Source organism: Pleurodeles waltl, chromosome 9 (genome assembly GCF_031143425.1).
Source record: "Pleurodeles waltl isolate 20211129_DDA chromosome 9, aPleWal1.hap1.20221129, whole genome shotgun sequence".
In the NCBI taxonomy this organism is placed as follows: Eukaryota; Metazoa; Chordata; class Amphibia; order Caudata; family Salamandridae; genus Pleurodeles; species Pleurodeles waltl.
Genome location: NC_090448.1, coordinates 228,241,751 through 228,267,466, shown reverse-complemented (window position 1 = coordinate 228,267,466; position 25,716 = coordinate 228,241,751). Strand labels below are relative to the sequence as shown.

General features: G+C 47.3%; 1 protein-coding gene across 1 annotated transcript in view; it reads left to right on the top strand.

The window, feature by feature from the left end:
• The window catches only part of DNAH1 (dynein axonemal heavy chain 1), an 827,745-nt gene that overhangs the window by 665,683 nt on the left and 136,346 nt on the right, over positions 1–25,716 (top strand). The window contains exon 59 of the mRNA XM_069206595.1: positions 6,872–7,003. Within this exon, the coding sequence (XP_069062696.1) occupies positions 6,872–7,003 (132 nt within the window). The remainder of the gene's footprint in view (positions 1–6,871; positions 7,004–25,716) is intronic.

The following is a 25,716-nucleotide window of genomic DNA, read 5'->3' as shown; positions in this document are numbered from 1 at the left end:
AAGAGTGAACAGGGTAGCATATATAATCAATCAATCACACCCTTTTGAAGATGGTGTCCCCCCACTCAACTCACCTCCCCTAGTATGTGAGTTTCACAGATGTTGGGACAACTGGCCGTCCAGCTTTGGCTGCCGTTGCTGCCGTTTTGCATGGTAAACTTGTTTTGCCCCTGAAGGCCTCCTATGGGGTCCCATTCCTCCAGACACCCAACTGAAAGTCCCAAGCTTTATTCTTGGACAGTCAAGCCTTGAGGATGGGGAGCATAACATGGATCTCATGGTGTGAGGCTCTACGATGAATCAATTATGGCATAGGAACTCCTAATTTTAGACCCACTTCTCGCTCAAGGCGAATGGGTATCATTTTTTGCCTCCAGATTTCTGACGTAAATCTCCCAGCACCCTACTCCTGGTGCCTCACCCCCTCTTGTGTGTAACTTCGCAACTACCGTAGCTTCAGTGTGTGACCATTTCAGCAGAATGGATAGCCAGCAGTGGGTGCCCGAAGCTGCTGTGGCCTGCCATGATGTTGCAATGTGTTGTTTTAATAGGACAAAGACGAGGTCAATAAACCTGTGTAAATGCTTCTCCCCTTAAGCTTTGAATCTGATTCCAAGTAGACATGACTTGGGCGAGGGTGTGACCTAGTGATCTGCAACTGCGGTCACTTTATCTGTGCTCTGTGTTCAAACTCTCTGTATCACCAAGCACTCTCAAACCATTTGATTAAATCTAGCTGCAGGTGTTTTTCATTTGTGGCACTCTGAGGATGCTGTACGGAAACAAGTGCTGTATGCATTACAGTGGAAAGTATGCTTGATGTAAGTAAATAAATTGAGTATAACAAAAACTTGGGTTACGGGATACTTCCTTAACCTGTCGAAAAGCTCAGACCCAGTGGGTATCTGTCGGCGATTGTGATAAGTCATCAGTACATCTGGTCCAGGCTTTATCGGTCGCACTTGTCTGACCCGCACTTAAGGCAACGTACAGGACAGAGATAGCGCATTGCGTGCAACCACGGGACAGTAGTGCAAGCAGTGTTGGTGATTGAGGCGGTTCATCTCTGCCTGGTCACCAGTCACATATTGTATTGCATGGTACAACAAGAAGTGCTGTGCTGCGCTGCCACATTATGGGTGTCCATAATGTCCTGAAAGGACAGAAAAGCTCCCTTGTCAAATAGATTCACCAGGAGAGTAATTTCAGCCCCCTGCAGGGCTCCACATCAAACATCTGGGTCTCTCGGAGCCTCGGTAGTTGCCATGTTGGAATGAGTAGAGAATAAGGCGAGCCACCGTCATCTGATGTGTGTCCTGACAGGGGCTCGTTTTGTGTTCCGACAAATATAAAAATATATATATATATATATATATATATATATATATATATATATATATATATATATCTGAATCCCCCAAAGAAGCTTGGGTTTGTGCTCACCTATTACATGGGCTCCTACAGCTGTACTGCTGCAAAAAATTTTTTTTAATTAGGGAATTAGGGGCGCCAAGTCTGCCCTCGAGTAGAAGTCGTTGAAGTATGGAGACCCCACCCTTCTTCTACCTCCACTCCAGATCAGTTCCAGAAGAAAGCCATTCAACTCTCTGAAGAATCTCCCAGGGAGCGACATGCAGGCAGAGATATATAATTGTGTCTCATACACACACAGGTGAAGAACAACATATTTATTTGCCAGGAGCACCCCACAGGGCTCCATATATAAACTGGATATCAGTGGTGTAAGGATGGAGCCTTGTGGAGCCAAATTCTGACTGTAAGTATCTGAAAAGGACTCCATTTAGGCATACTGTTGTCTATGCCAGCTTTGAGGGCAATCATTTCAGAACAGTGTGTTTCATATGGCATGCGGCGAGATAGGATATTGCATCAAATTTGGAGTCAAAGGCTGCCAACAGGATGGGGAGGACCGAGAGGCAGGGGCAACATTTATCCATAATTCTCAATAATGTTGTTTGTGGCAAGCAAGGTTGTGGGATCTGTAATGTACTGATGACAGAATCCCAAATGAGAAATCTGCATTAGGTTGTGGTATTATATGTGATTTTCTAGTTGAAATGCTACTGCTCTTTCAAAGACCTGTTCAAAGAATGTGGGGTGGGCTATGAGTGTCAAGACCATTGCTGTACTTTGAGCTAATCGCCAAGCAACTCTGATGTAATCTTGACCCAGGACCATAACGGTCTCTAATGCAGGCACCAGGGGAAAGGAGTGAACAAAATAAGGGAAGGGGGGGGATCACACTTTGTCAGTGACTTGTACAGGATAATGTCAATTGTCAGCTCAAGATAGGCTGTCACTTTGACTTATCTGGTAAAAGGTGTTCTACGTGGTAGACAAGTGGGATTCATCATACACAAAATGTCAAGGAGGTTAATACATATTAAAGAATATGGATTAACCTACCAGCGATCTCTTAAAGACATAGGCCCTCATTTAAACTTTGCCGCCCGCCCATAGTTGAAACCGCCGGGCGGCCGCCAATGCAGCCGCACTCCTGCAGGGTCTATTTTGAGATCCCCGCTGGGCCGGCGGGCGGAAGCCTGGTTTCCGCCTGCCGGCCCAGCGGGGATCTCAGCCGCAACACGGGAGCCGGCTCCAAATGGAGCCGGCGGTGTTGCGGCTGTGCGACGTGTGCAGTTGCACCTGTCGCGCTTTTCACTGTCTGCTATGCAGACAGTGAAAAGCTCCATGGAGCCGTGGCAGGGGGCCCCTGCACTGCTCATGCCAGCGGCATGAGAAGTGCATCGGCCCCCAGGGGCCCGCGAGTCCCCTTTCCGCCAGCCTTTTCATGGCGGTTCATACCGCCATGAAAAGGCTTGCGGGAGGGGGACTCGTAATCCCCTGGGCAGCGCTGCAAGCAGCGCTGCCCTGGGGGATTACAACCGCTGGGACAAAAGTGGCGGGAAACCGCCGGTCCCGGCAGTGCGACCGTAGCAAACATAACCAGCACAAAACAAACAGCCATCAAATAGGTAAGGAGAAACAGGAAAGACTGGGAAAAGTAGACAATGCAATAGACTGAGGAGGGAAGCAAAACAAAGGTGAGGGAACACAAAGCTTGTGAATTAACTACAGTGAATAGGTCACGCCACAACAGCCCAGCTAAATGTGACCAGGCACCAATGTCAGAGGTCTGATCCTCTTTATATTACCTACTGCCTAATGTGACTCTCAGCTCATGTGTGACCTGTGTTTCTCAAAGGGCCAGCTGACCTGTAACTGATATGCAGTAGGCTTGCCCTTCATGGCATCAAGTCTATTCTCTAAAGTCAGAAATCTTCTCACTCTTCTCTTGGTGGTAAGTGTCAGTCTGCTTCTTGTTTTGCCTTCCTGATGTTCAGCTGCATGTGTTTGCCTCCTGCCTATTCTAGGTGTATGGATTATCCAATCCCTATCTTGTTGATTCCCAACAATAATGCTGTAGTTGGCGAGATTGTTGGGGTCTAGGTTGGATTTTTATAGAAGGGGGATGATTTGGCGGAATCTGGAGAAGTATAGAAAGCTGCCAGTTCAGAGGGATGTATTGATGATGCTTAGTTAAGGACAGAGGGCTAGAAGGGAGAAGGGCTTGATGATGGGGGTTTGAAGAGAGTCATTTTTGCCAGTCCTTGCTATGAGACATTGAAGCATGACGGTAAGATTGTCAATGCTTTGTGTTTGAAATAAATGCTGAGTGTTGAATTCATTTGAGGTGCATGTTCACTGTGATTACATGGATGTTGTGTACTTTTGGTTGGATCTATGTTGTTACCTAAGCTGACTAGTTTGTTGCGGCAAAGTTTATTGATTTTTTTCAGTGGACTGAGGAATGGTGGGTGGCATGAAAGGATTTGCACAGATTTTTATTGTTTTGAATAAAGTCTTGTCTTCTCTCTCGTTGTTACTTACAGTTTGATAGTGTTGGTTTTACTTGGCAACTCAGACAACTTTTTCTGCCTTAAAGTTTTTTCAGCCATTGTAGGTATGTCATTTTGGGGATAGAATAGTGTGGTTGGGACAAGCATTGGTCTTGCTGGTGGTTGAAAACCTGGAAGAATGTAATGCTTTGATTACTTGTTAGTAATACCGTTACTCAGATTGTTCTTCCTGGGGGTGAATGTTTGAAAAGTTTCAGCACTCTGTGCATCATCCTTTTCTGTTCCTCAGGGAGAAAAGGCAGGACATGTCAAACAGCAGAACCAGAAGCACAAAGCCTCCAACAAGCCCAGCAAGGAGGCAGGGGCATAGAAACTGGCACGAGATAGGGTTAAAGGGCACACATCTTGTAAACTCCAGCCCAGCACAAAACATAGAAGGAAGCATAAGACAAGCTCAGACCCGTGCAACAAGACAGGGGGCACACATGTATTCACCAGTGAAGGGGACTGCTGCACCCCACTCTTAGCAGGCCCACTTTAGCCCCAAGCCCAGTGGGGAGTCACTGATAGGGGAGCTAAACCTTGAAACCAATTTGACATGGTCACAAGGCTAGCAGAAAGGCACGGATATGCAATGCCACAAGACAGGGAGACCAAGAACACATCCCACAAACCTCAGCTCATCAAGCTGCTCAAGGGAACTCCAAGACTAGCCTACACCATTGGACAAAGGAGGACACCCTTTCTTCCATCAATTATGGGGCCCCATTGTTGCACCCAGGGAAGGTTAAACCTATCCTCAAGCCCAGGAGGGAGCACACTGTGACTTGGCCATGTCTGACTTCTCCTTGTCCAGGAAGGGGTCAAACAGAGTAAATGCACCACTACTCCCTAGGTCCATTAGGGGGCCGTGAAGGGCTAGCATAGCAAATAGCATAAGAGCACTACACAAAATCCCCAAAAGTCAAGTAGGGAGCCTGGGGATACAACAGCCAACATAATGCAATGATGCAGGATTCCATCAAGAAGCCTCAAGCCCAAAATGGATTAAAGTGGGCAGCACAAACCCACCCTGCATCTAATGATAAAAAAGGGCAGCCGACCTCCTGCGAAGGCAAGACTCCATTGGCACCAATCATATAGATATCAACTGCCCCCAGGCCATCAAGAATCACACAGTAGCAAATGTTCACACCCAGCTCCTCTGGTTGAAGAGTAGGAATTGTTGGAGAACCCATGTGCAGTGACGAATCTCACAGCAATGTATAAAAGTCAGGGAAAGGCAGGCTAAGCACCAGAACAGCACCCCGCAGACCACAACAAACCCAGCAGGAAGGGTGGTACACACAATAACTGAGCTAAAGACAAGACAGGAGACAGGGCAACATCCACTATCCCCAAGCCCTGAAGGAAATATATTGGGAAGCCCAGTCCCAGCTCATACCTCAGGTAGCACAAGCATTTGCAATGCAGTGGGTCTCACATGTGCTTGACTTAGAGCTATTAGCATTTTAAAGTCCTACCTGGACTTTTCTTGCCACATAAATTGAAAATGAAAAGTAAAACAGTTTCACATAAGCAAGTCGATTTAAAGCGCCACAGCATGAGCGTGAAGCGCGAAGGAGAGACAGAAAAGGAAACAGAAGTTCGCTTGCAGTCAAACCTATAGGCAGTTATGCAATTATCCGTGTAACAGGGTTGATGTTATGCAAAGCGCTCGACTACTGGTCAGCGAGATCGCGCTGCATAGGAAATTAAAAGAAAATGTAGTCCAGAAGCCATGTGGAAAACATGAAGCCTCGTATGTTTTCAGTAGTTGGTCGGTGGGCTCGAGGAGGACTAAACACTAGAGAAGGCGTACCAGAATGACGTATGCATGCCTTTCACTAATGAAGTCAAGCAAATTTTAAAAGGCAAGCCCACAAACCAACTAAACTGATGGGTGTGCGGTGGGCGTGGTTAAAAGCCCACAGAGAGATTACAGCAGACTAGACCCCTTGCACGCCCGACCCTAAAAAGGGGGGCACCTATATGTCATATAGTGAAGGGACTGTAGCATCCCACTGCAAAAAGATACACTCTGGGCTCAAGCCCAGCAGAAACCACATTTAACTGAAGCTCTACATCCACCCTTGCTATTCTGGAGGGAGGCTGTACTGTGAAGCCGAAAAACATCTCTAATTCAAGTTGAAAGATCCAAACTTGAGTGAGTGTCCTACTGGAGAGTGGCTCCTTGGGTATGAAAAAACTCCAGTATAATTTTTTCAGCCGTTCCTTAATATAAGCATGTTGTAAGAATCACAGAGACCTTCGACCAAGGATTCCTTTACATAACCTATTTATGAGGTTAGGAGCATGAGGAATATCCCATGTTGGATAACGTATACTTTTGCTATTGGATTAAGGATCTATGTTTGTTGTTTAAAAATAGTTTTTTTTCCTTTGTGAATTTGTGGCTGTCTGTTCATCACCCTGTTCCATTGCATGTTTGTTGTTCTTTGTCTACGCAGACAGTAATTTGACTGTATGTTTGACTGTGTTTATGTCTCTGGAACATTTAATTCCCAGTTTATCATTTTGGTGTCCCTTTCTGGACTGCTCATGCATCTTGTATTCAATTTTGCCTGTCTTTGATTTTCATAGCCCATTCCTTCTTTAATGTAATGTTTATGTTTCTTTGGCTCTGGCCATTTTCTTCTTCATTCATCTATGTGGCATCCTTGCTGCACAGGCCTCTATTACTATGTTCATGTGTCTGTCTTTCAGTCTTATTATCAATCATGCCTTTGCCTGTCTGCTCACATGTATGTGGGTGCTAAGGTTTGTATTATTTTTTCTTCCTACTGCTCATTCTTCTCTCTCTTATCTCGGTTTTACTTCTCCATATCCCTATGGGGCTCTCTTTTTCTAGTGGTGTGTTAGTGTTTGGATTTTGTACGCACTTTTAGGCATCACTATTGTCTTTCTTTTTTTCTGTACCCAACATGAAGTTGATCAATGGTTTGGCGGATGAGAAGGTGCGGTGGGAGGAGACAGTGCGCAACCTGGAGTTCATGATAAACAACATTGCAGGGGATGTGCTGCTCTGTGCAGGATTTGTTGCCTACCTGGGCCCCTTCACGGTAAGGAGTTTCATTGGACAAAAAAAAAAGGGGGTGCATGCTTGTGCCACTGCTTCCAGGTTGGTGTGAGATTATCCTAGGGCTGTGAGGTCCAGAAAGGCATGGATGTGCAAGACACTCTGATGTGTCTAATACTAGTCCTGTGACTTAACATCTTCAGAATCGAATGAAATAAGATATTTTTGTAGTTGATGGAAAATATCAGACTGCACAAAGTGTTGCAATTTACAAAGAGGTTCTGTTAAGACACAAAATATTTGAAAAAAAAACTAGTGAGTTATCATTGATTCTCTATAAGGTGAAGATACACTGTAATGGGGTTTAGGCTAAAATAGGGAGTGATTCACTTCAATGGTAAATCACGTGTAATGACAATTGTGTTCTTCGATAAATTTGTGTTCTTTGTTATAAAAAAAGTTTCATACTTTGAACATTGTCTCTTCTGGGGACGCTCTTCTGACATTTAAAAGCATGGCCTTCTACAGTCTGATTGAAAATGAACTTGTTTTTTGATAAATAAAAGCTGTGACAGAGTATAATATTGCTAAATCACAAGATCATTTTTAGAGTAACGTTTGTAACTCACTATAATTTTTTCAGCCAAGGATAGAAGACATAGGGCCGGATTACAACTTTGGCGGAGGGGGTTAATCCGTCCCAAATGTGTTGGGTATCCCGCCCGCCGTATTACGACTCCATTATATCCTATGGAACTCGTAATACGGTGGGCTGGATATCCGTCACATTTGGCATGGATTAACCCCCTCCACCAAAGTTGTAATCAGGCCCATATTATGCATATGAAAATATGCATAATGGGACTTCTGCTTCTACAGTATTAGTTAAACCTCACAGTATTATTATGTCAGTATATAAGTAGAGCTCTGTATATGCAGAGGTTCTTAACCTTTTGACTTCAATGGGCCCCCACTGAATCATTAATGGAAGGTGGGTACACTCAACTGTAGAATTTCTATGATTTCAATCTCAAAACAAGACACAAACCAACAGAAACATTTTTATATCAAATACATTTAAATTAACAAAAATATAAAAAATTCAAAATTATAATTTTATTCAGATGGTTGGAGTGACGTTTACTTTTTTATGGAAGTATACTTTCTCATTCAGCTAATATTATTTAATTTTCTAAGCCCACCAAGTAGGTGTTGCAGACCACCAGGCGTCTATGGACTACAGGTTAGGAATCACTGACACTGAGCATTCTCCAAACACAATAAGGCAGTTATATTGAGTAAAGGTGGTTAATTACTTGTCCCGCCTTAAACAGTCTAAATGCAGTAACTCTTCTAGCCAAATCAATGTAAAGCCAAATATTCAGAAATCCAAAACATCTAAAGAAGACTTATTTAGGATTTGGCGGTGAGATATTTAGTCAAAATGTACGACATATCCTGTCCTCTGTATTATAAGCGCTACAGGCTATAATACGCTTGTAATATGGCAGATCGGACATCCCCCACATTTGCAATGGGATATCAAATCTGCCAAACTCTAAAGAAGGCCGTAAGATGCTTTCTTTCTGCTAGCCTTTATGATAAAGAGATGAACAAATGTTGTGGCTATATCATGATGCAAATGTGCCTTCTCCATGATAAACTAATCACTAAACAATTCCACTAAAATTGTATCAAAGTGTCATCAGCAATTTAATGGCTTTTGAAATAATCCCTTTGCAGCAGCATGGTGACATGTTTAAATGTAACAATTGAAAGATCTCACACTCATGCAAGCTGTACTCCACATTCACTGATGACTGATTGCAAACATGGACCTTCCTTTGCACCCTGGATTATAGGTGAGATTTGGTAGAAATTAAGGACATCCATGATGGAATAAAAAATCTGGAAGACAACAACAAGCTTCTCAATTTTATGAAGAAAGGCCCTGATGTGTCATAGTTTGTCATAAAGCTGAAGATGTTTTTGCACACCTCTGGATTGCTATCCAATCTTTTCTTTGTGCTGCGATGCAGGTACGATCAGTGGTTGCCTGAAATGGTCGATCTGTAGAATTTAGATCCTGCCTAAGATTTTTTGACAGGATTACTTCTCTGAATGGCTTTGAATGCAGCAATGGAGATCTGTGACAGACAACAGATGTCCAATACTGCGTTTGCATCCCAAAATTCTGCCACTGCAGCCCCTGCACCTTAAAGAAGGACAGGTTGCGTTTAAAACAAAACATTGTCATGAAATGAAGAGTCCCCTGGGGAGTGGGAATTAGGTCCCTACATAAAAATGCCTGGAGCCTACATTCACAAAATTGAAGCTTCCAGTCATGAACATTTTTCATTTTGTGAATAGATACCACCCATTTCTAGGTGTTGCATTTGCATCAAAGGTTTTTAACCACAGTAGCAATTACAAACCATTGGTTTATATCTGTGTGAGTCGCATGGAACAGCAGGAACACCCTTTTCATACTTCCTTTGTTTGCAACTTGCAGGGAATTGGACATTTTAAGTTTCAGACCTATTTGCAGTTCTCCACATCCCTTAAGTACATTGCGACTGTGGGTTTCACACATGCAAATTGTTCAATTGTGCACACCGAATGGTTTGCAAATGTCAAAACATTTGGTATGTTAGCCTCTAAGTTACTTCACTGTTTGGTATGACAATCTGAGCAGGGATGAACCCAATATCTATTTTTATATCTGAAAGTTTCTGAAGGCAAAGTTAGTGACGAAGGACAAAATGGGTTCAAAGGTAAAAGAAATACAGAAAGATAAGCAGTCCACAGGAGGGAAGGAGACTCGGCAAACCTATAGATCAAGCTGAAGAAACCAATGAGAGACCTGCCAAATGAGCCGATAGTTTGCAACCGGTCAAAACGTGTGCTGACTCCAGTAGAAGTCTAAGGATTTTCTTTATATCTCTCACATCCGCTCTCAACAGACTGTAAGTTATTGGTCTTGAAATCAGACCTAGACAAATTCATTAGGAAATTAAGTGTGAGTAGACACTTTACTACAGATAAAATCATGTGTCCTTAACTAAATTGAGGATTTTTTACGAACAGGAAGAAATTACATTGCTTGCCTTATTGGACCAAGAGATAATAACTGCTTGTTTGCCAACAATTGACTGTGAATTATTACACTTGAAGCCAGGTCTGGGCAAATTTGCTAGAACAATAAACGTGAAGAAAAGCTTTGCTAAACCTAACATCATAAATCCTCAAATAAAGTGCAAATTTAAACTCTCTAGGAACTCGAGAACATATAGCTTCACTGACCAAGAGACAGCAACTGCCGATTCTTTCACTGGAGAGGAATTAGAAATGCAGACTTACATTGTGGCTGGGAGTGTCTTCATCTTTAAAACAAGTCATACCTAGAAGTGGTGACTTTAAAATGAGAAACATCTTTGAAAAGGCTGTAACCGAAGATTGTGGTAAAATAATACAGTATGAATAAGAATGAATAACCTCACTGTGTTCTAATTTGAGCACTAAACAGTGGTAAATATTACAAAAACTAAAAATATGTCTCTAGAATAGTTAGTCAATCAGCCAATTAAAAGGTGACCTCATTGTCCTGAATAGAACAGATTATATGTGTTGTAAATTGCCATCATGTCCTTAACTAGAATTCTTGATTTTATCTTGAAAATATAATTCTGATGGATACAACTACCTGTGGGTTCCTCACCTAATGAATTCTCCCCATGCGTAGCATTCGACGGAAACTTCTCTCTAGCTCTGCACGTTGGCGAGGACGTCACAATTGCCCGACTCCACGCGGCTCCGTGTGACGTCATCGTGGCAATAAGAGGTCCACGCCGCCGTGCTGACGTCAGTTCCCTTTGTTCCGTGCCTTCGATAACAGTTACTTTTCTGTTACCTGTATCGTTAGCTCTGCGGAAGGGATACTTTGTGTATTTCAATGATGTCGGCTCCAAAGAAGTCAGGTTTCAAGCCCTGCAGGGAATGTGGAGGTCGCATGTCGGTGACTGATCCACGCAACGATTGGCTTTGGTGCCTCAGTTCGGATCACGACGTCCAAGAATGCGACTCCTGCCAGAAGATGGATCCGAAGGCGTTGAAGGAGTGTGAAGCATTTTGAATTTCTCCTGTTTGAGGAACCAATTCAAAATCCTCAGGTCCAAAATAGGCCTCAGACAACCATCCTTTTTGGGGATCAGAAAGTACCTGGAATAACACCCTTGACCCCCTTCCTGCCCTGGAACCAACTCCACTGCGCCCTTCAATATTAGGGAGAGAACCTCCTGTTCTAACAACAGGAGATGATCTTCTGAACAAAAGGAAGGACGGGGAGGGAAGGGAGGAGAAATCTCCCGAAAGGGAAGGGCGTAACCTTTTCTTACCACACTGATGACCCAGGAATCTGTTGTTATGGACTCCCATATGGGAAGAAAAAGAGAAAGCCTCCCCCCTACCGGAGAGGTATGAGAGACAATGGCAAGAGGACTAGGGCTGCTTTCCTTGAGGTAACCCTCCAGAGGAAGAGGAAGGGTGCTGCTGTTGGGTGGCCCCTTTTGTGTGGACTCTACCCCGCCCCCTGAACGATCGATAAGGGAGGCTGGAAGACTGCTGCCCCAGCTGCTGTGACCTCCTGCGAAAGGAAGCCCCTCTAACAAACACTTGCAGCCGTCTAAAAGATCGAAATGGGGTGGAAGCAGCCTGCAGACCCAAAGATCTAGCCGTGGCCCTACATTCTTTAAAGCGCTCTAGCGCAGAGTCCGCTTTAGAACCAAATAGTTTTGCCCCATCAAAAGGCAGATCTAATAGCGTAGTCTGGACGTCTGATGAAAATCCGTAAGTGCGTAACCACGCATGCCGCCTGGTGGCAACGGAAGTCCCCTTGGCTCCTGCAGTAGAGTCCGTGGTATCCAGCCCTGACTGAATAACTTGCTTAGCCGCCGCCTGAGCGTCCGAAAGAAGACTACGCAAGTCTGGGGGCATATCTGGAAGAACAGTCTTTGTCGCATCCATTATAGCATGGATGTACCTGCCATGAATACAAGTCGCATTGGCCGACTTCAGAGCCATGCTGCAAGATGAAAACACCTTCTTGGCCGATTGGTCCATCCGCTTGGATTCCCAGTCCGATGGTACCCCAGGGAACGAGCCAGGGGCCGACCTCGAAAAGCAGGATGCTTGCACCACCAGGCTCTCTGGGGAAGGGTGTTTGGACAACAACTCTGGGTCCCCAGGTGCAGATCTATAACGCCTGGCCGCTGACCTACTAACAGCCAAAGAGGTGACCGGCTTCTTCCAAACCTCTTCGATCGGTTCCATCAGGGCCTCATTAAATGGCAGAAGAGGATCCGCCATGGCTGTAGCAGGATGCAAAACTTCAGTCAATAGGTTGGTCTTAACCTGCGCTGTTGGTACGGGGAGATCCAGAAATACTGCAGCCTTCCTAATCGCTGACGTGCAGAGCTAGAGAGAAGTTTCCGTCGAATGCTACGCATGGGGAGAATTCATTAGGTGAGGAATCCACAGGTAGCTAATGTATCCACCAGAAAAAGCATTACCGAAGGTAAGTAACTTGCTCTTCTTGTTTAAAAAAAGATCTCTTGTCCTCAGACAAATGCAGTTTCATTGTTGATATGAAACAAGAGTATCAAACTTTTATCGATTGCCCAAGATTAACAAGTCCAGAAGACCTCTGCAAGGTGGACTGATAGTTTCTACTATTGAAAATTTGACACAAATGTAGCTGCTTAAGTGGTTAGTTTTTTTTATTTCATAAGGCAACTTGCTAAGGATACACAAGTTGAATGTTTACAATTTGAATGTATCCTGGGGAGCCAGCTACATGTCAGACAACACTATATGTAGTCTCTTAATACTTCTTTAACAGTTATGAAATTGTTGAACCCAACAAAATGTTGTAGACCAAGTAGAATTTGCAATGGTTCCTAAATATTTCACTTTTAATGGTGACCTAAAGTTGCAGCACTGCAGGACTTTGTAGGAGTGCAAATTTGCACCAGCCTTTGTAAGAGTAGAAATGTGATTTGCACACAAAAAATGAGAAGCACTTAAAAGAAATAACTTTTGGTTATGCTTCATTGACAATATTTTGATTCAGTTGTATGGCACCTATTCTGGTTTACATGAATTTGTAGACATTTTTAAATCAAATAATCTGAATATTCTTTTTAGTATGCACTCTAACCCATTCTGTCAATTTTAATTGATTTAATACTGATAGTGAAAGGAAGCTGTTTGAGATCAACTATTTCCTGTGAATATTCAGAAGTCAATTCACTTCTGTATGCCACCTTAAATCAGCTTCCAGTGATGCAGAGAAGTATTCTGTTCAGGGAAATTGTGCATGGAAAATTAAACTGTAATATTTGACTGTGAAAAAGAAGAGATAATGACCAGATATTTGGAGAGAAGGCATAATCTTAATCTTCTTTCCGATCACTTACACATATCCAGATGCTCAACAGGGAGATACAGATAATGCCTGCCTTGAAGGGGTGCTACTCTCACTTCACAAGACTATGCATCAACCACAAGGACTGGGATTTACCATATTTATTTGGGAAATCAAATCAGATACCTATGAATGTTGGTTATTCGAGCAGCAATGGGCATCTAGTGAGAGCAGGAAAGTTTTAATACATAAATAAGGGTTCCTCTTTCATTTTAGACAGGTATGAGAATGCAGATTGTGTTATTTCTAAAGGGATGCATCTTATATTGTGCTAGGTTATAGTTTTTTTATTTTGGGACAATGACCTTGAAACATAAAAACACAAATTAAAAACCTACTAAACATCCTTTTAAGGCTATTACACAACATAAATAAGAAAAATACAATCCAATTAAAAACTTGACAATAAAAACCATACAGTGAGTTGTTAAAAAGAAGGAATATGCTATAATTTTTCAATTATATGATGTCTGATTTTCCAGGTGTTGAACAATGAGATACAGCAAACACTATGGCCCTCATTACAACCCTGGCGTTTGGTGTTAAAGTGGCAGTAATACCGCCAACAGGCTGGCGATATCTACCGCCAACAGGTTGGCGGTAATTACCGCCAAATTATGACCATGGCGGTGTCATCTCCGATAGACAGCCAATGTACCACACCGACCGCCAGGGCAGAAACAACAGTCACCACGGCGGTAGCCGCTTACAGCCAGGCAGAAGTCAATGTTCCGCCCACAATATTAAGACGCAGAAAAACCGCCACCTTTTCTGGGGCGGAACCAATGACATCAAAAGCCTGGCAGAAACACTGCACAGAAGTGAAAGGACTCACCATTGAAGACACAGGGAACAACAATGCTGCCATGGAACCAGAACCACGAACACCAACGCCGGCGAAGACTACGACGGTGAGTACAGCTGCCTAGCACACAAGGGATGGGGGAGGAAAAAGAGAGTGACACACACATACCATACACACAACTAGATGCATAATAAAAACAATTTTAACCCGTCACTCGGATGAATAATGCAAGGACAAAACGATTAAAAAAAAAGTGAATGTAATGAGATCAGCACAGCATGACAAATGAGTTACACAAGATAATAGATATATACATATGTAGACAAAAAGGAACACAGCCCAGTCCACAATGTTCGTAGGCCACATGGCCACAGGCCAAAATCCAAGGCTGCACAAATCACCTGCATCAACACGGAGAGAACACTGCAGGGGCATCAGTTGGTAAATAGGCAGGCACCTCAGGGGGATGGGGGATGGGGGGCACCTCAGCCGGGAGATGGAACAAGACCACTGGTTCCGGAGGGGGCAACATGCCCTGTGCTTGGTCCTGGGGAGTGCAAGGCCACAGTCTCTTGAGTGGGTGACTTGCCCACTTGCTTTGAAAGGGGGCAACATGCCCTGTGCTTGGTTCTGGGGAGTGCAAGGCCACAGTCTCTCGAGTGGGTCACTTGCCCACTTGCGCTGGAGGGGGCAACATAACCTGTGCTTGTCCTGGGGAGTGCAAGGCCATAGTCTCTTGAGTGGGTGTCTTGCCCACTTGCTCTGGAGGGGGCAACATGCCCTGCACTTGGTCCTGGGAAGTGCAAGGCCACAGTCTCTCAAGTGGGTGTCTTGACCATTTGCTCTGGAGGGGGCAACATGCCCTGTGCTTGGTCCTGGGGACTGCAAGGCCACAGTCTCTCAAGTGGGTGACATGCCCACTGGTTCTGGAGGGGCCTTGTGCCCTGTGCTCTTGATCCGGGGGAGTGTTGGGTATGTGGGTGTCTTACACACTGGTTCTGGAGGGGGGCCTCGTACCCTGTGCTCTTGATCCTGGGGAGTGTTGGGTATGTAGTTGTCTTCCCCACTGGTTCTGGAGGGGGCAACCTTCCCTGTGCTCTTGATCCTGGGGAGTGTTGGGTATGTGGGTGACATGACCACTGGTTCTGGAGGGGGCCTTGTGCCCTGTGCTCTTGATCCTGGGAAGTGCAAGGTCACTGTCTCTCAGGTGGATGTCATACCCTCTGGATTTGCAGGGGGCAGGCCGTACAGCAGCCCATGGAGGCAGGATTACATACCGTCTGCCGGTGGTGACGGCTGCTCAGTGGAGGTGGTGTTGCTGCTGGTGGGGGTGGCTCCTGCCCATCCCCCTGCAACCTCGGACGGCAGCTCACTGGAGGTGGTGCTGCTGCTGGGGGGGGAGGCTCCTCTCCATCCCCCTGCAACCTTGGACAGCTGCTCATTGGAGATGGTGGTGCTGTTGGTGAGGGGAGGCTCCTGGCCATCCCCTGCAACCTCAGACGGCTGCTCAGTGGAGGTGGTGATGCTGCTGAGGGGGGAAGGAGGCTCCTGCCTATCCCCTGCAACCTCAGACCGCTGCTCAGTGGAGGTGGTGGTGCTGCTGGGGGGAGGCTCCTGCCCATCCCCGGCAACTTCGGACGGCTTCACAACCATGGTTGGTGGAGGGGGCTCAGTCACAGTTCCTGCCCCATGCCCCTTGGTCTTCCTGGATGGTGGTGCAGGCCCCACGCTCTTCCTGGCAGCCGGGGCAGGCTTCTTTCTCTTCTTGCCTGCTCGGGCAGGCTCCTTGCTCTTTCTGGCAGATGGGCGGGCTCCTTTCCCTTGAGGCTGCCTGGTGCAGGCTCCTTTACCTTCAGGACATGGGACCTGGATCCTATTCCACCACGAGTGGGTGTGGTAACGACTGGGCCTGTGGACTGGGTGGCTGAGGTGCTTGGCTGGGTTTGTAATACCCTGCCCATATCTGCAGGATGGGGGGGGAGGGGTAGAGAAGAGGTCGATGGTGGATAGGAACAGTTTTTTAGGGACATTGAGGTGGTAAGAGGGAGAAGGAATGGGAGTGGAGGAAGAGGGAGTGGTTGTTGGAGGTGTCTGTCTGCTGGTTTTGGGTGCGGGTGCATGGCCTGTATGCTGTTGTGAGGTGGATGGCTGTTGGGTGTCTGAGTGCTTGCGTTTGTGTACCTTAGGGGGGGGGACAGACACAGTGGGAGAGGACACAGGGGAGGTGTGCATGGCTGTTGCAGAGGTGTCTGCCAGTGAGGTGTGTGTTCTGCTTGCTGTGGTGATGATACTGGTAGTGGATGATGATGTAGTGCATACAGGTGTGAGTGTAGACGGAACTGAGAGGGAGGTAGAGGAAGAGGGGGAGACAGTGGAAATAGTGGATGTTGGTGTGTCTGCATCTGGATGGTGTTTGTGTGAGTGCCTGTGGGATGAAGTGTGGTGCTTGTGTTTGTCTTTACCACTCTTGTGTGTTGTCTTGTGTGCATGCTCGTCTGGCTGTGTGCTTTGGATGGGTTGGGGTTGAGGAGAATGGGACAGGGAAGAGGAAGTTCGAGGAACGAGGGTAGAAACAGGGACAATGGCTGCCATCAGATAGGAGGCCATAGCCTGGATCAATCTCTGTGGGGCCGCCAAGCCAGTGTGAATGCCCTCCAGGAATACATTGGTCTGTTGCATCTGGGCTGCCAGCCCCTGGATGGCATTCCCAATAGTTGACTCCCTACAGAGATGGATCACAGCAGGTCAATAGCCTCCTCGCTCAGGGCAGCAGGGCTCACTGGGGCAGTGCCTGAGGTGCCTGGGGTGAAGGAGATGCCCACCCTCCTGGGTGAGTGGGCACGGGCAACTCAATGAGGGGTTGCTGGGAGGGCGGTGCTGGTACGGGGTGGCGGCTGTACCTGTAGATGTGGTGGTCACAGATGTGTCCCCCACCAACAGGGAGCTTCCATCGGAGGAGGTATCTGTGTCAGAACTGTCCCCTCCATTCTCCTTCGTGGTAATCCCCTCACCCTCTGTCCCACTGGTGCCAGCACACCTGGGACCCACGCAGCCCTGACCAGTAGTGGATGCCTACGAGCTAGGTTGCAAAATTTTCTCTTCGTAACCCTAGCCACCAGGGGACCTACGCTGCAATGTCAGGCCTAACCTAGGACCACCGACTGACACACATCCCCCACCCGGATACCATCCTGCAGTGCATAGGTTGTAATGATGGGCATTGTACTCAACCCCTTGTGGCTGCTGTGATGCCCTTAAGGGCCCATCCAGCTCAGGATAGGCCACCACCAGTATCAGGGGGGTCAGGGTTTGATGGGCACCCCTTCCTCGTTGGGAGCCCATCCCCAGCTGGGCCTCCACTGTCTTCCATGCCCAGCGTCTCGGGTCCTCCCACCGTTTGTGACAGTGGGTGCTCTGCCTGCCGTAGACCCCCAGGGTCCACACGTCCTTGGCGATGGCACGCCATATACCCTTCTTTTGATGAGCGCTGACGTGCAGAGGCAATACACACAGTAAAATGGAATTATCAAACAGTCCTGCCTGTTACACTTAAGGCCCACCATTCCCCTTCATATCACCATTCACACACACAGGGCCCAGCACACAACCTATATGCCACCCAGAGGACATCCACCCACCCCTTACACGAGGACTTCACACACACCACTCCATGCATTCATGCCACTTGCATCGTGCCCACAGTGTACTCACCCATTGGTTTGGAGGCCCATACAGCAGTCCATACTGGGGTAGGACCCCATCCACCAGTCTCTCCAAACTCTGCCGAAGTGAAGGCTGGGGCCCTTTCCCCAGTCACACGGGCCATGGTAGGTTCCAGACACAGGTCACAACAGCACATGCAGTGTAGGTCTTCTCCTGTTGAAGATCAGGTAGGAAGTGAGGGATAAGGTAGAAAATGGCGGTCACATCCGCAGAGGTACATACCGTCACCGCTGGCATAGATCACTATTGGCCATTGTAACCCATAGGGCCCATTGTTAACCAATGAGGAGTTGCACAACGGTTCCCGACCGCCTCCCGTTAGCGGAATTACCTCACTTCCACCTGTCCCTCCACACAGGACAGCTGGACGCCATTTCAGGAAAACTGCGGCATCACTGGTGAAATTAGGACATACTGGACAAATCACACTTACCCATTACAAGTTACCAGCATGCAAAGTTCTGTTGTAGCTCCATTGTTCAGTTTGTGACTAGCTCCTCACTCTTTTGCCGCATAGATTCCTACCACTGCGTATGAATAGGAGATGGAGACTTACCCCTGTGTACAGACCCCTGGTGGACTTGACAACAATGGAGGACAGGCACATCATCCTCACCTATAGACTGGACAGGGCCACAGTCACAGAGCTGTGTGCCCAATTGGAGCCTGACCTGATATCTGATATCCATCACCGCACTGGGATCCCCCCTCTTGTGAAAGTTCTATCAGTGCCCCATTTCCTGGCAACTGGTTCTTTCCAAATGACAGTGGGCTTGGCAGCAGGAATGTCACAGCCAATGTTCTCAATAGCGCTAACACGAGTGTTGTCTGCCCTGATTAAACACATGTGCAGCTAAATTGTATTTCCCCAGGTTGAAGATTTGGCCACAGTGAAGGCCGAGTTATATGCAACGGGACATATCCCCAACATAATTGGGGCGATTGATGGAACACATATTGCATTTGCCTCCCCCGTCAGAATTAACAGGTGTTCAGAAATCGGATGAGTTTCCACTCTGTGAATGTACAGATGGTGTGCTTGGCAGACCAGTACATCTCCCACGTCAATGCTAAGTATCCTGGATTGGTGCATGATGCCTTTGTCCTGAGGAATAGCAGCATCCCAAATGTGATCGCCCGACTAAAGAGGCACAGAGTGTGGCTAATAGGTGAGCCCTGGTTCCTACCCAGTATATGTTGGTGTATGGCTATGGTTTGGGCCATATAGGATAGTGTGTGGCTAAATGTTGTCCCTCAATATTTGCAGGTGACTCTGGTTACCCAAACCTATCATGGCTGCTAACCCCTGTGAGGAATGCCAGGACAAGGTCAGAAGAACGTTATAATGAGGCACATGGGCGAACCAGACGGATCACTGAATGAACCATTGGCCTCTTGAAGGCCAGGTTCCGGTGCCTCCACCTAACAGGTGGATCCCTGTGCCACTCACCCAGGAAGGTCTGCCAGATAGTAGTGGCATGCTGCATGTTGCATAACCTGGCCCTCAGATGCCATGCCCCATTCCTGCAGGAGGACCCTGTAGATAGTGAGGATGAGGAGGCAGAAGTTGAGGATGAGGACAACAGAATATCAGTGATCATACAATACTTCCAATGACACACAGGTAGGACAGTGTTACTTTACATTTCAATGACATTTGTTTGAATTTCTTTGGCACTGGCATGCTGATATTTCCCACATCTATGCCCACTTACTGTTCCCTCCTGCAATTCATTTTGCAGATGTTGGTGACCTCACTTATGCTCCTGGTGTGATCACTGCAGCCAGCTACAGGTCATTAATCTATGCTCATTTCCAGTACAGTTGAATTGCAATGTTTGTACTTGTTTCAATTAATACATATTTGAACAATATGACATACTCCAAATTTCCTTTATTTACAAGGGTGTTTATTGAAGTGCTAAAATATAGAGGGGCAAGTGCAATGAGATGGGGGAAAGTCCAGGGTATTTTTCCAGTCTGTTTGTAGGCAGGTGCATTGTCCAAGCGGACATAGGAAGTGGAGCAATGGCAGTCCAAGGTGGACAAGGTGACTGAGTGGGACACAAGGGTGACAATCAGAAGAGTCTCATTTCCTGGTGGGGGTCTTGGCAAGTATCTCTGGCTTTGGTCTGGATCGCAGGGAATGTTTGTGGGGTGGTTCTCCTTCTGCAGGGGGAGGGGTGCTAGTGGCCTGTGAGTCCTGTGGCAGGGCCTCCTGGTCACTAGTGGAGGTGGAAGGCTGTTCAGATGTCTGGCTAGTGGCAGGGGCCCGCTGTTGTGTGACTGCCTCCCTCATAATGTTGGCCATGTCTGTCAGCACCCCTGGTATGGAGATCAGGGTGTTGTTGATGGCCTGGAAGACCTCCCTGATCTCCTAATACTGTCCCTCCTGCAGCCTCCTGTTCTCCTGCACATTGTCCAGGATCTGGCCCATCGTGTCCTTGGAATGTTGGTAGGCTCCCAGGATCTCTGCAAGTGCCTCCTGGAGAGTCGGTTCCCTGGGTCTGTCCTCCCCCTGGCGCACAGCAGTCCTCCCAGTCTCCGTGTTGGCCTGTGCCTCTGTCCCCTGAACAGTGTGCCCACTGCCACTGACCCCAGGTCCCTGATTGTCTTGTGTGCGAGGTGTTGCCTGGGGTCCCTGTAGAGGTAGACACACTGCTGATTGACGTGTCCTGGGGACAGAGGTATGGGTAAGCTGGGAGGGTGCTGTGGTGGTGTTTCCTGATGGGGGAGGCTATGTGGTGGTGTGTGACTGGGCTGGGGTAACCGGCTGTCCAGAGGTCCCTGATGGGCCAGGTTGGTCATCCAGATCCTGAAGACCAGAGATGCTGTCATCACTGTGGGCCTCTTCAGTTAGGGGACTGGCTATTGCTGGCACCTCCTCTCCGCTGACATTGGCTGGGATACCTGTGGGGATGTAAAGGATGTGTTATGGTTTCTGTGTTTGACATATAGTGCATCCGTGGCTTGCCCTCTTTGGTTGTATTTGCCCTGGCAGCTTTCACTTGTGTACGTTGGTGTATGGTGGGATGATTAGTTCTCTATAGTGTGCATGCTTTATTGATGAGTGTCCTTGCAGGGCTGTGAGGGGTGTCCATGCATTGGTACAGCATGCAGGGCTTGGCATTGGGATAAGTGAGATGTGATGGTGGGGTGTGTGAGAGGTGGTGGAGTAATGGGAGTGAGGGTGAGGGTGGGTGTATGTGATGGCATGCAGGTAGGGGGTAGTAGTTGTAGAGAGTTGATTTACTAGAGTCCAGTCCTCCTGCTATTCCGGCCAGTTCCTCAAGGTGCAGGATTGCCAAGACTTGCTCCTCCCATGCTGTTAGTTGTGGGGGTCCACCGCCAGTCCTCTGTACAGCGAGCTGGTGTCTTGCTGCAATGGAACGTACCTTCCCCCGTAGGTCGTTCCACTTCTTCCTGATGTCATCCCTAGTTCTGGGGTGCTGTCCCACGCCGTTGACCCTATTCACGGTTCTCCGCCATAGCTCCATCTTCCTAGCTATCGATATCTGCTGCACCTGTGCTCCAAAGAGCTGTGGCTCTACCCTGACAATTTCCTCCATCTGGACCCTTAGCTTCATGGGTGCCATGGGTTTTGTGTGAGATGTGTAGGTGAGGGTGTGTTGGGTAAAGTGTTAGGGTGTGTGATGTGGGGTGCGTGAGTGGTGTATAGGTGTGTATAGTGTGTGTGGCTCTGGTTGTGTCAGTGGCCTTGGTGTGTCTCTGCTAGCAATTGCTTGTAATGGTAAAGGGTTGTGGGTAATGTGGATGTGTGTTTTATAGTGGTGTGGGTGTGGTGTGTGTATGGGTGTCAAGTGGTGTGTTGTTTGAATTGTCCAATGTGGGGTTGTTTTGTATGTGGATGTCCATTCTGAGCGCAGCGGTCTGTACCACCAGTGGTTTACCGCCGTTGAATGTCCACGTGGTGATTCGTGGGTCATAATGTGGTGTGCGTTGTTCTGTTGGCGTAACGGTGTGGGTTTTGATTCCGCCAGTTTATCACTGAGATTTTTGTGTGTGGCTGAATATTGACGGATTGGTATGTGTGTGTCATAATGTGGTTAACGGATATCTTGTGCGGCGGTAAGTTGGCGGCAGTCAGTGTGGTGGTAAGTGGGATTTACTTCCCTTGTCATAATGAGGGCCTATGTCCTTGATGTGTCCAACTTAATCATACATGCAGCAGCACCCATATTTTAGGAATGGACATAATTAGCAGTTGCTTAAGGAAATTCCTTCGAGGGGATTATACATTGGGCAAATGAATAGGAAATAGATTTTGTTTCCAAAAGGCTCAGTGGCTCGTTTTCCCTTAGGTGTCTTCCCACCTATAAGTAAAATGATTAAGAGGTAAAGCTTAGCCTGAGATACAGAGTAATAGTTTCCTGGAGGTTAAAGACTTGGTTAAAGTACTTTTTGTTGATTTAGAATTTACACTTCCATGGACCACTTTTTGTATGTTAGTTTATGCTTATTCGTGACTTGTCAAATTATAGACTCATGGTTGGTCCAGAGGTTGAGCATGCCTTTCTGTCCTTACAGGGTACGTATGTTCTTTAGCCATCCAATGTAGCCACTGCTTGTAAGTGTTAATACATCGTGTAACACCTTCTGATAATGCTGCAACTCAGGTGTGCCCCATGCCCGGACCCAATGTAGTAAAAGTTATAATTTGGTTTCATGTAGAAACTCCTAGCATCCCAAGGTGTAGAAGCAACAGCACTGTTGAATTGATTATGGATATACTTAATAGATGTTTAAAAAAGCTATCTTTTGGCTGATGAACTCTGAAAGATCAGAATAACTCCAAATCTCAGCTCCATACTGGACACCATTCTGGGAAGGTAACTAACACACCTCAAAAATGAGGGAAAAGTGGTACACACCCTTCTTCTTGTCAAAGGATAGAATTGCCTCTTCACACCGAGCTAAGAGGTTGCAGCTCCTGTTTGTATATTTCTCCTGTTTTGCATTGTATGTCAGGTCTGCTTCAACAGCTTCAGCTGCCTGATTGATGTAAAGGAGAATAGTCAAGGAGCTAGTGTAGGAGGCTGGCCTGGTTTGTAGTGGGTACCAAGGGGTACTTACACTCTGCACCAGGTCCAGTTATCCATTATTAGTGTAGAAGAGGTGTTTCTAGCAGCTTAGGCTGATAGAAGGTAGCTTAGGCTGAGCAGCTTAGGCTGAACTAGGAGACATGCAAAGCTCCTACTATACCACTGGTGTCATATGCACAATATCATAAGAAAACACAATACACAGATATACTAAAAATAAAGGTACTTTATTTTTATGACAATATGCCAAAAGTATCTCAGTGAGTACCCTCAGTATGAGGATTGCAAATATATACAAGATATATGTACACAATACCAAAAATATGCAGTAATAGCAAAAGGAAGTAATGCAAGCAATGTACAGTCACAATAGATTGCAATGAGAGCACATAGGTATAGGGGCAACACAAACCATATACTCCAAAAGTGGAATGCGAACCACGAATGGACCCCAAGCCTATGTGAGCTTGTAGAGGGTCTCTGGGACTGTAAGAAAACAGTGAGGGTTAGAAAAATAGCCCACCCCAAGACCCTGAAAAGTAGGTGTAAAGTGCACCTATATTCCTGAGAGAGCACAGAAGTCGTGATAGGGGAATTCTGCAAGGAAGACCAACACCAGCAATGCAACAAAGGTGGATTTCCGGACGAGAGTACCTGTGGAACAAGGGGACCAAGTCCAAGAGTCGCGACACAGTCGAGATTGGGCAGATGCCCAGGAAATGCCAGCTGAGGGTGCAAAGAAGCTGCCACAGGATGGTAGAAGCTGTGGATTCTGCAAGAACGAAGAGGACTAGGAACTTCCCCTTTGGAGGATGGATGTCCCACGTCGTGAAGAAGCTTGCAGAGGTGTTCCCACGCAGAAAGACAGCAAACAAGCCTTGCTAGCTGCAAAGGTCGCGGTTAGGGTTTTCGGATGCTGCTGTGGCCCAGGAGGGACCAGGATGTCGCCAATTGCGTGAGGAGACAGAGGGGGCGCCCAGCAAGATAGGGAGCCCTCACAGGAGCAGGCAGCACCCGCAGAAGTGCCAGAACAGGCACTACGAAGAAGAGTGAACCGGAGCTCACCCGAAGTCACAAAAGGAGAGCCCACGACGCCGGAGGACAACTCAGGAGGTTGTGCACTGCAGGTTAGAGTATCAGGGACCCAGGCTTGGCCGTGCACAAAGGAAATCCTGGAAGAGTGCACAGGAGCCGGAGCAACTGCAAATCACGCGGTACCCAGCAATGCAGTCTGGCGTGGGGAGGCAAGGACTTACCTCCACCAAACTTGAAATGAAGAGTCACTGGACTGTGGGAGTCACTTGGACAGAGTTGCTGAGTTCCAGGGACCACGCTCGTCGTGCTGAGAGGGGACCCGGAGGACCGGTGATGCAGTTCTTTTGGTGCCTGCGGTTGCAGGGGGAGGATTCCGTCGTCCCACGGGAGATTTCTTCAGAGCTTCTAGTGCAGAGAGGAGGCAGACTACCCCCACAGCATGCACCACCAGGAAAACAGTCGAGAAGGCGGCAGGATCAGCGATACAAGGTTGCAGTAGTCGTCTTTGCTACTTTGTTGCGGTTTTGCAGGCGTCCTGAGCAGTCAGCGGTCGATTCCTTGGCAGAAGGTGAAGAGAGAGATGCAGAGGAACTCTGATGAGCTCTTGCATTCGTTATCTAAAGAATTCCCCAAAGCAGAGACCCTAAATAGCCAGAAAAGGAGGTTTGGCTACCTAGGAAGGAGGATAGGCTAGCAACACAGGTAAGAGCCTATCAGAAGGGGTCTCTGACGTCACCTGCTGGCACTGGCCACTCAGAGCAGTCCAGTGTGCCAGCAGCACCTCTGTTTCCAAGATGGCAGAGGTCTGGAGCATACTGCAGGAGCTCTGGGCACCTCCCCTGGGAGGTGCAGGTCAGGGGAGTGGTCACTCCCCCTTTCCTTTGTCCAGTTTCGCGCCAGAGCAGGGCTGGGGGGTCCCTGAACCGGTGTAGACTGGCTTATGCAGAGATGGGCACCATCTGTGCCCATCATAGCATTTCCAGAGGCTGGGGCAGGCTACTCCTCCCCAGCCCTGACACCTTTTCCAAAGGGAGAGGGTGTAACACCCTCTCTCTGAGGAAGTCCTTTGTTCTGCCTTCCTGGGCCAAGCCTGGCTGGACCCCAGGAGGGCAGAAACCTGTCTGAGGGGTTGGCAGCAGCAGCAGCTGCAGTGAAACCCCGGGAAAGGCAGTTTGGCAGTACCTGGGTCTGTGCTAGAGCCTCGGGGATCATGGAATTGTCTCCCCAATGCCAGACATGTTACATGGCCATGTTCGGAGTTACCATTGTGACGCTATACATAGGTAGTGACCTATGTATAGTGCACGCGTGTAATGGTGTCCCCGCACTCACAAAGTCCGGGGAATTTGCACTGAACGATGTGGGGGCACCTCAGCTAGTGCCAGGGTGCCCACACACTAAGTAACTTAGCACCCAACATTTACCAGGTAAAGGTTAGACATATAGGTGACTTATAAGTTACTTAAGTGCAGTGGTAAATGGCTGTGAAATAACGTGGACGTTATTTCACTCAAGCTGCAGCGGCAGGCCTGTGTAAGAATTGTCAGAGCTCCCTATGGGTGGCACAAGAAATGCTGCAGCCCATAGGGATCTCCTGGAACCCCAATACCCTGGGTACCCTCAGTACCATATACTAGGGAATTATAAGG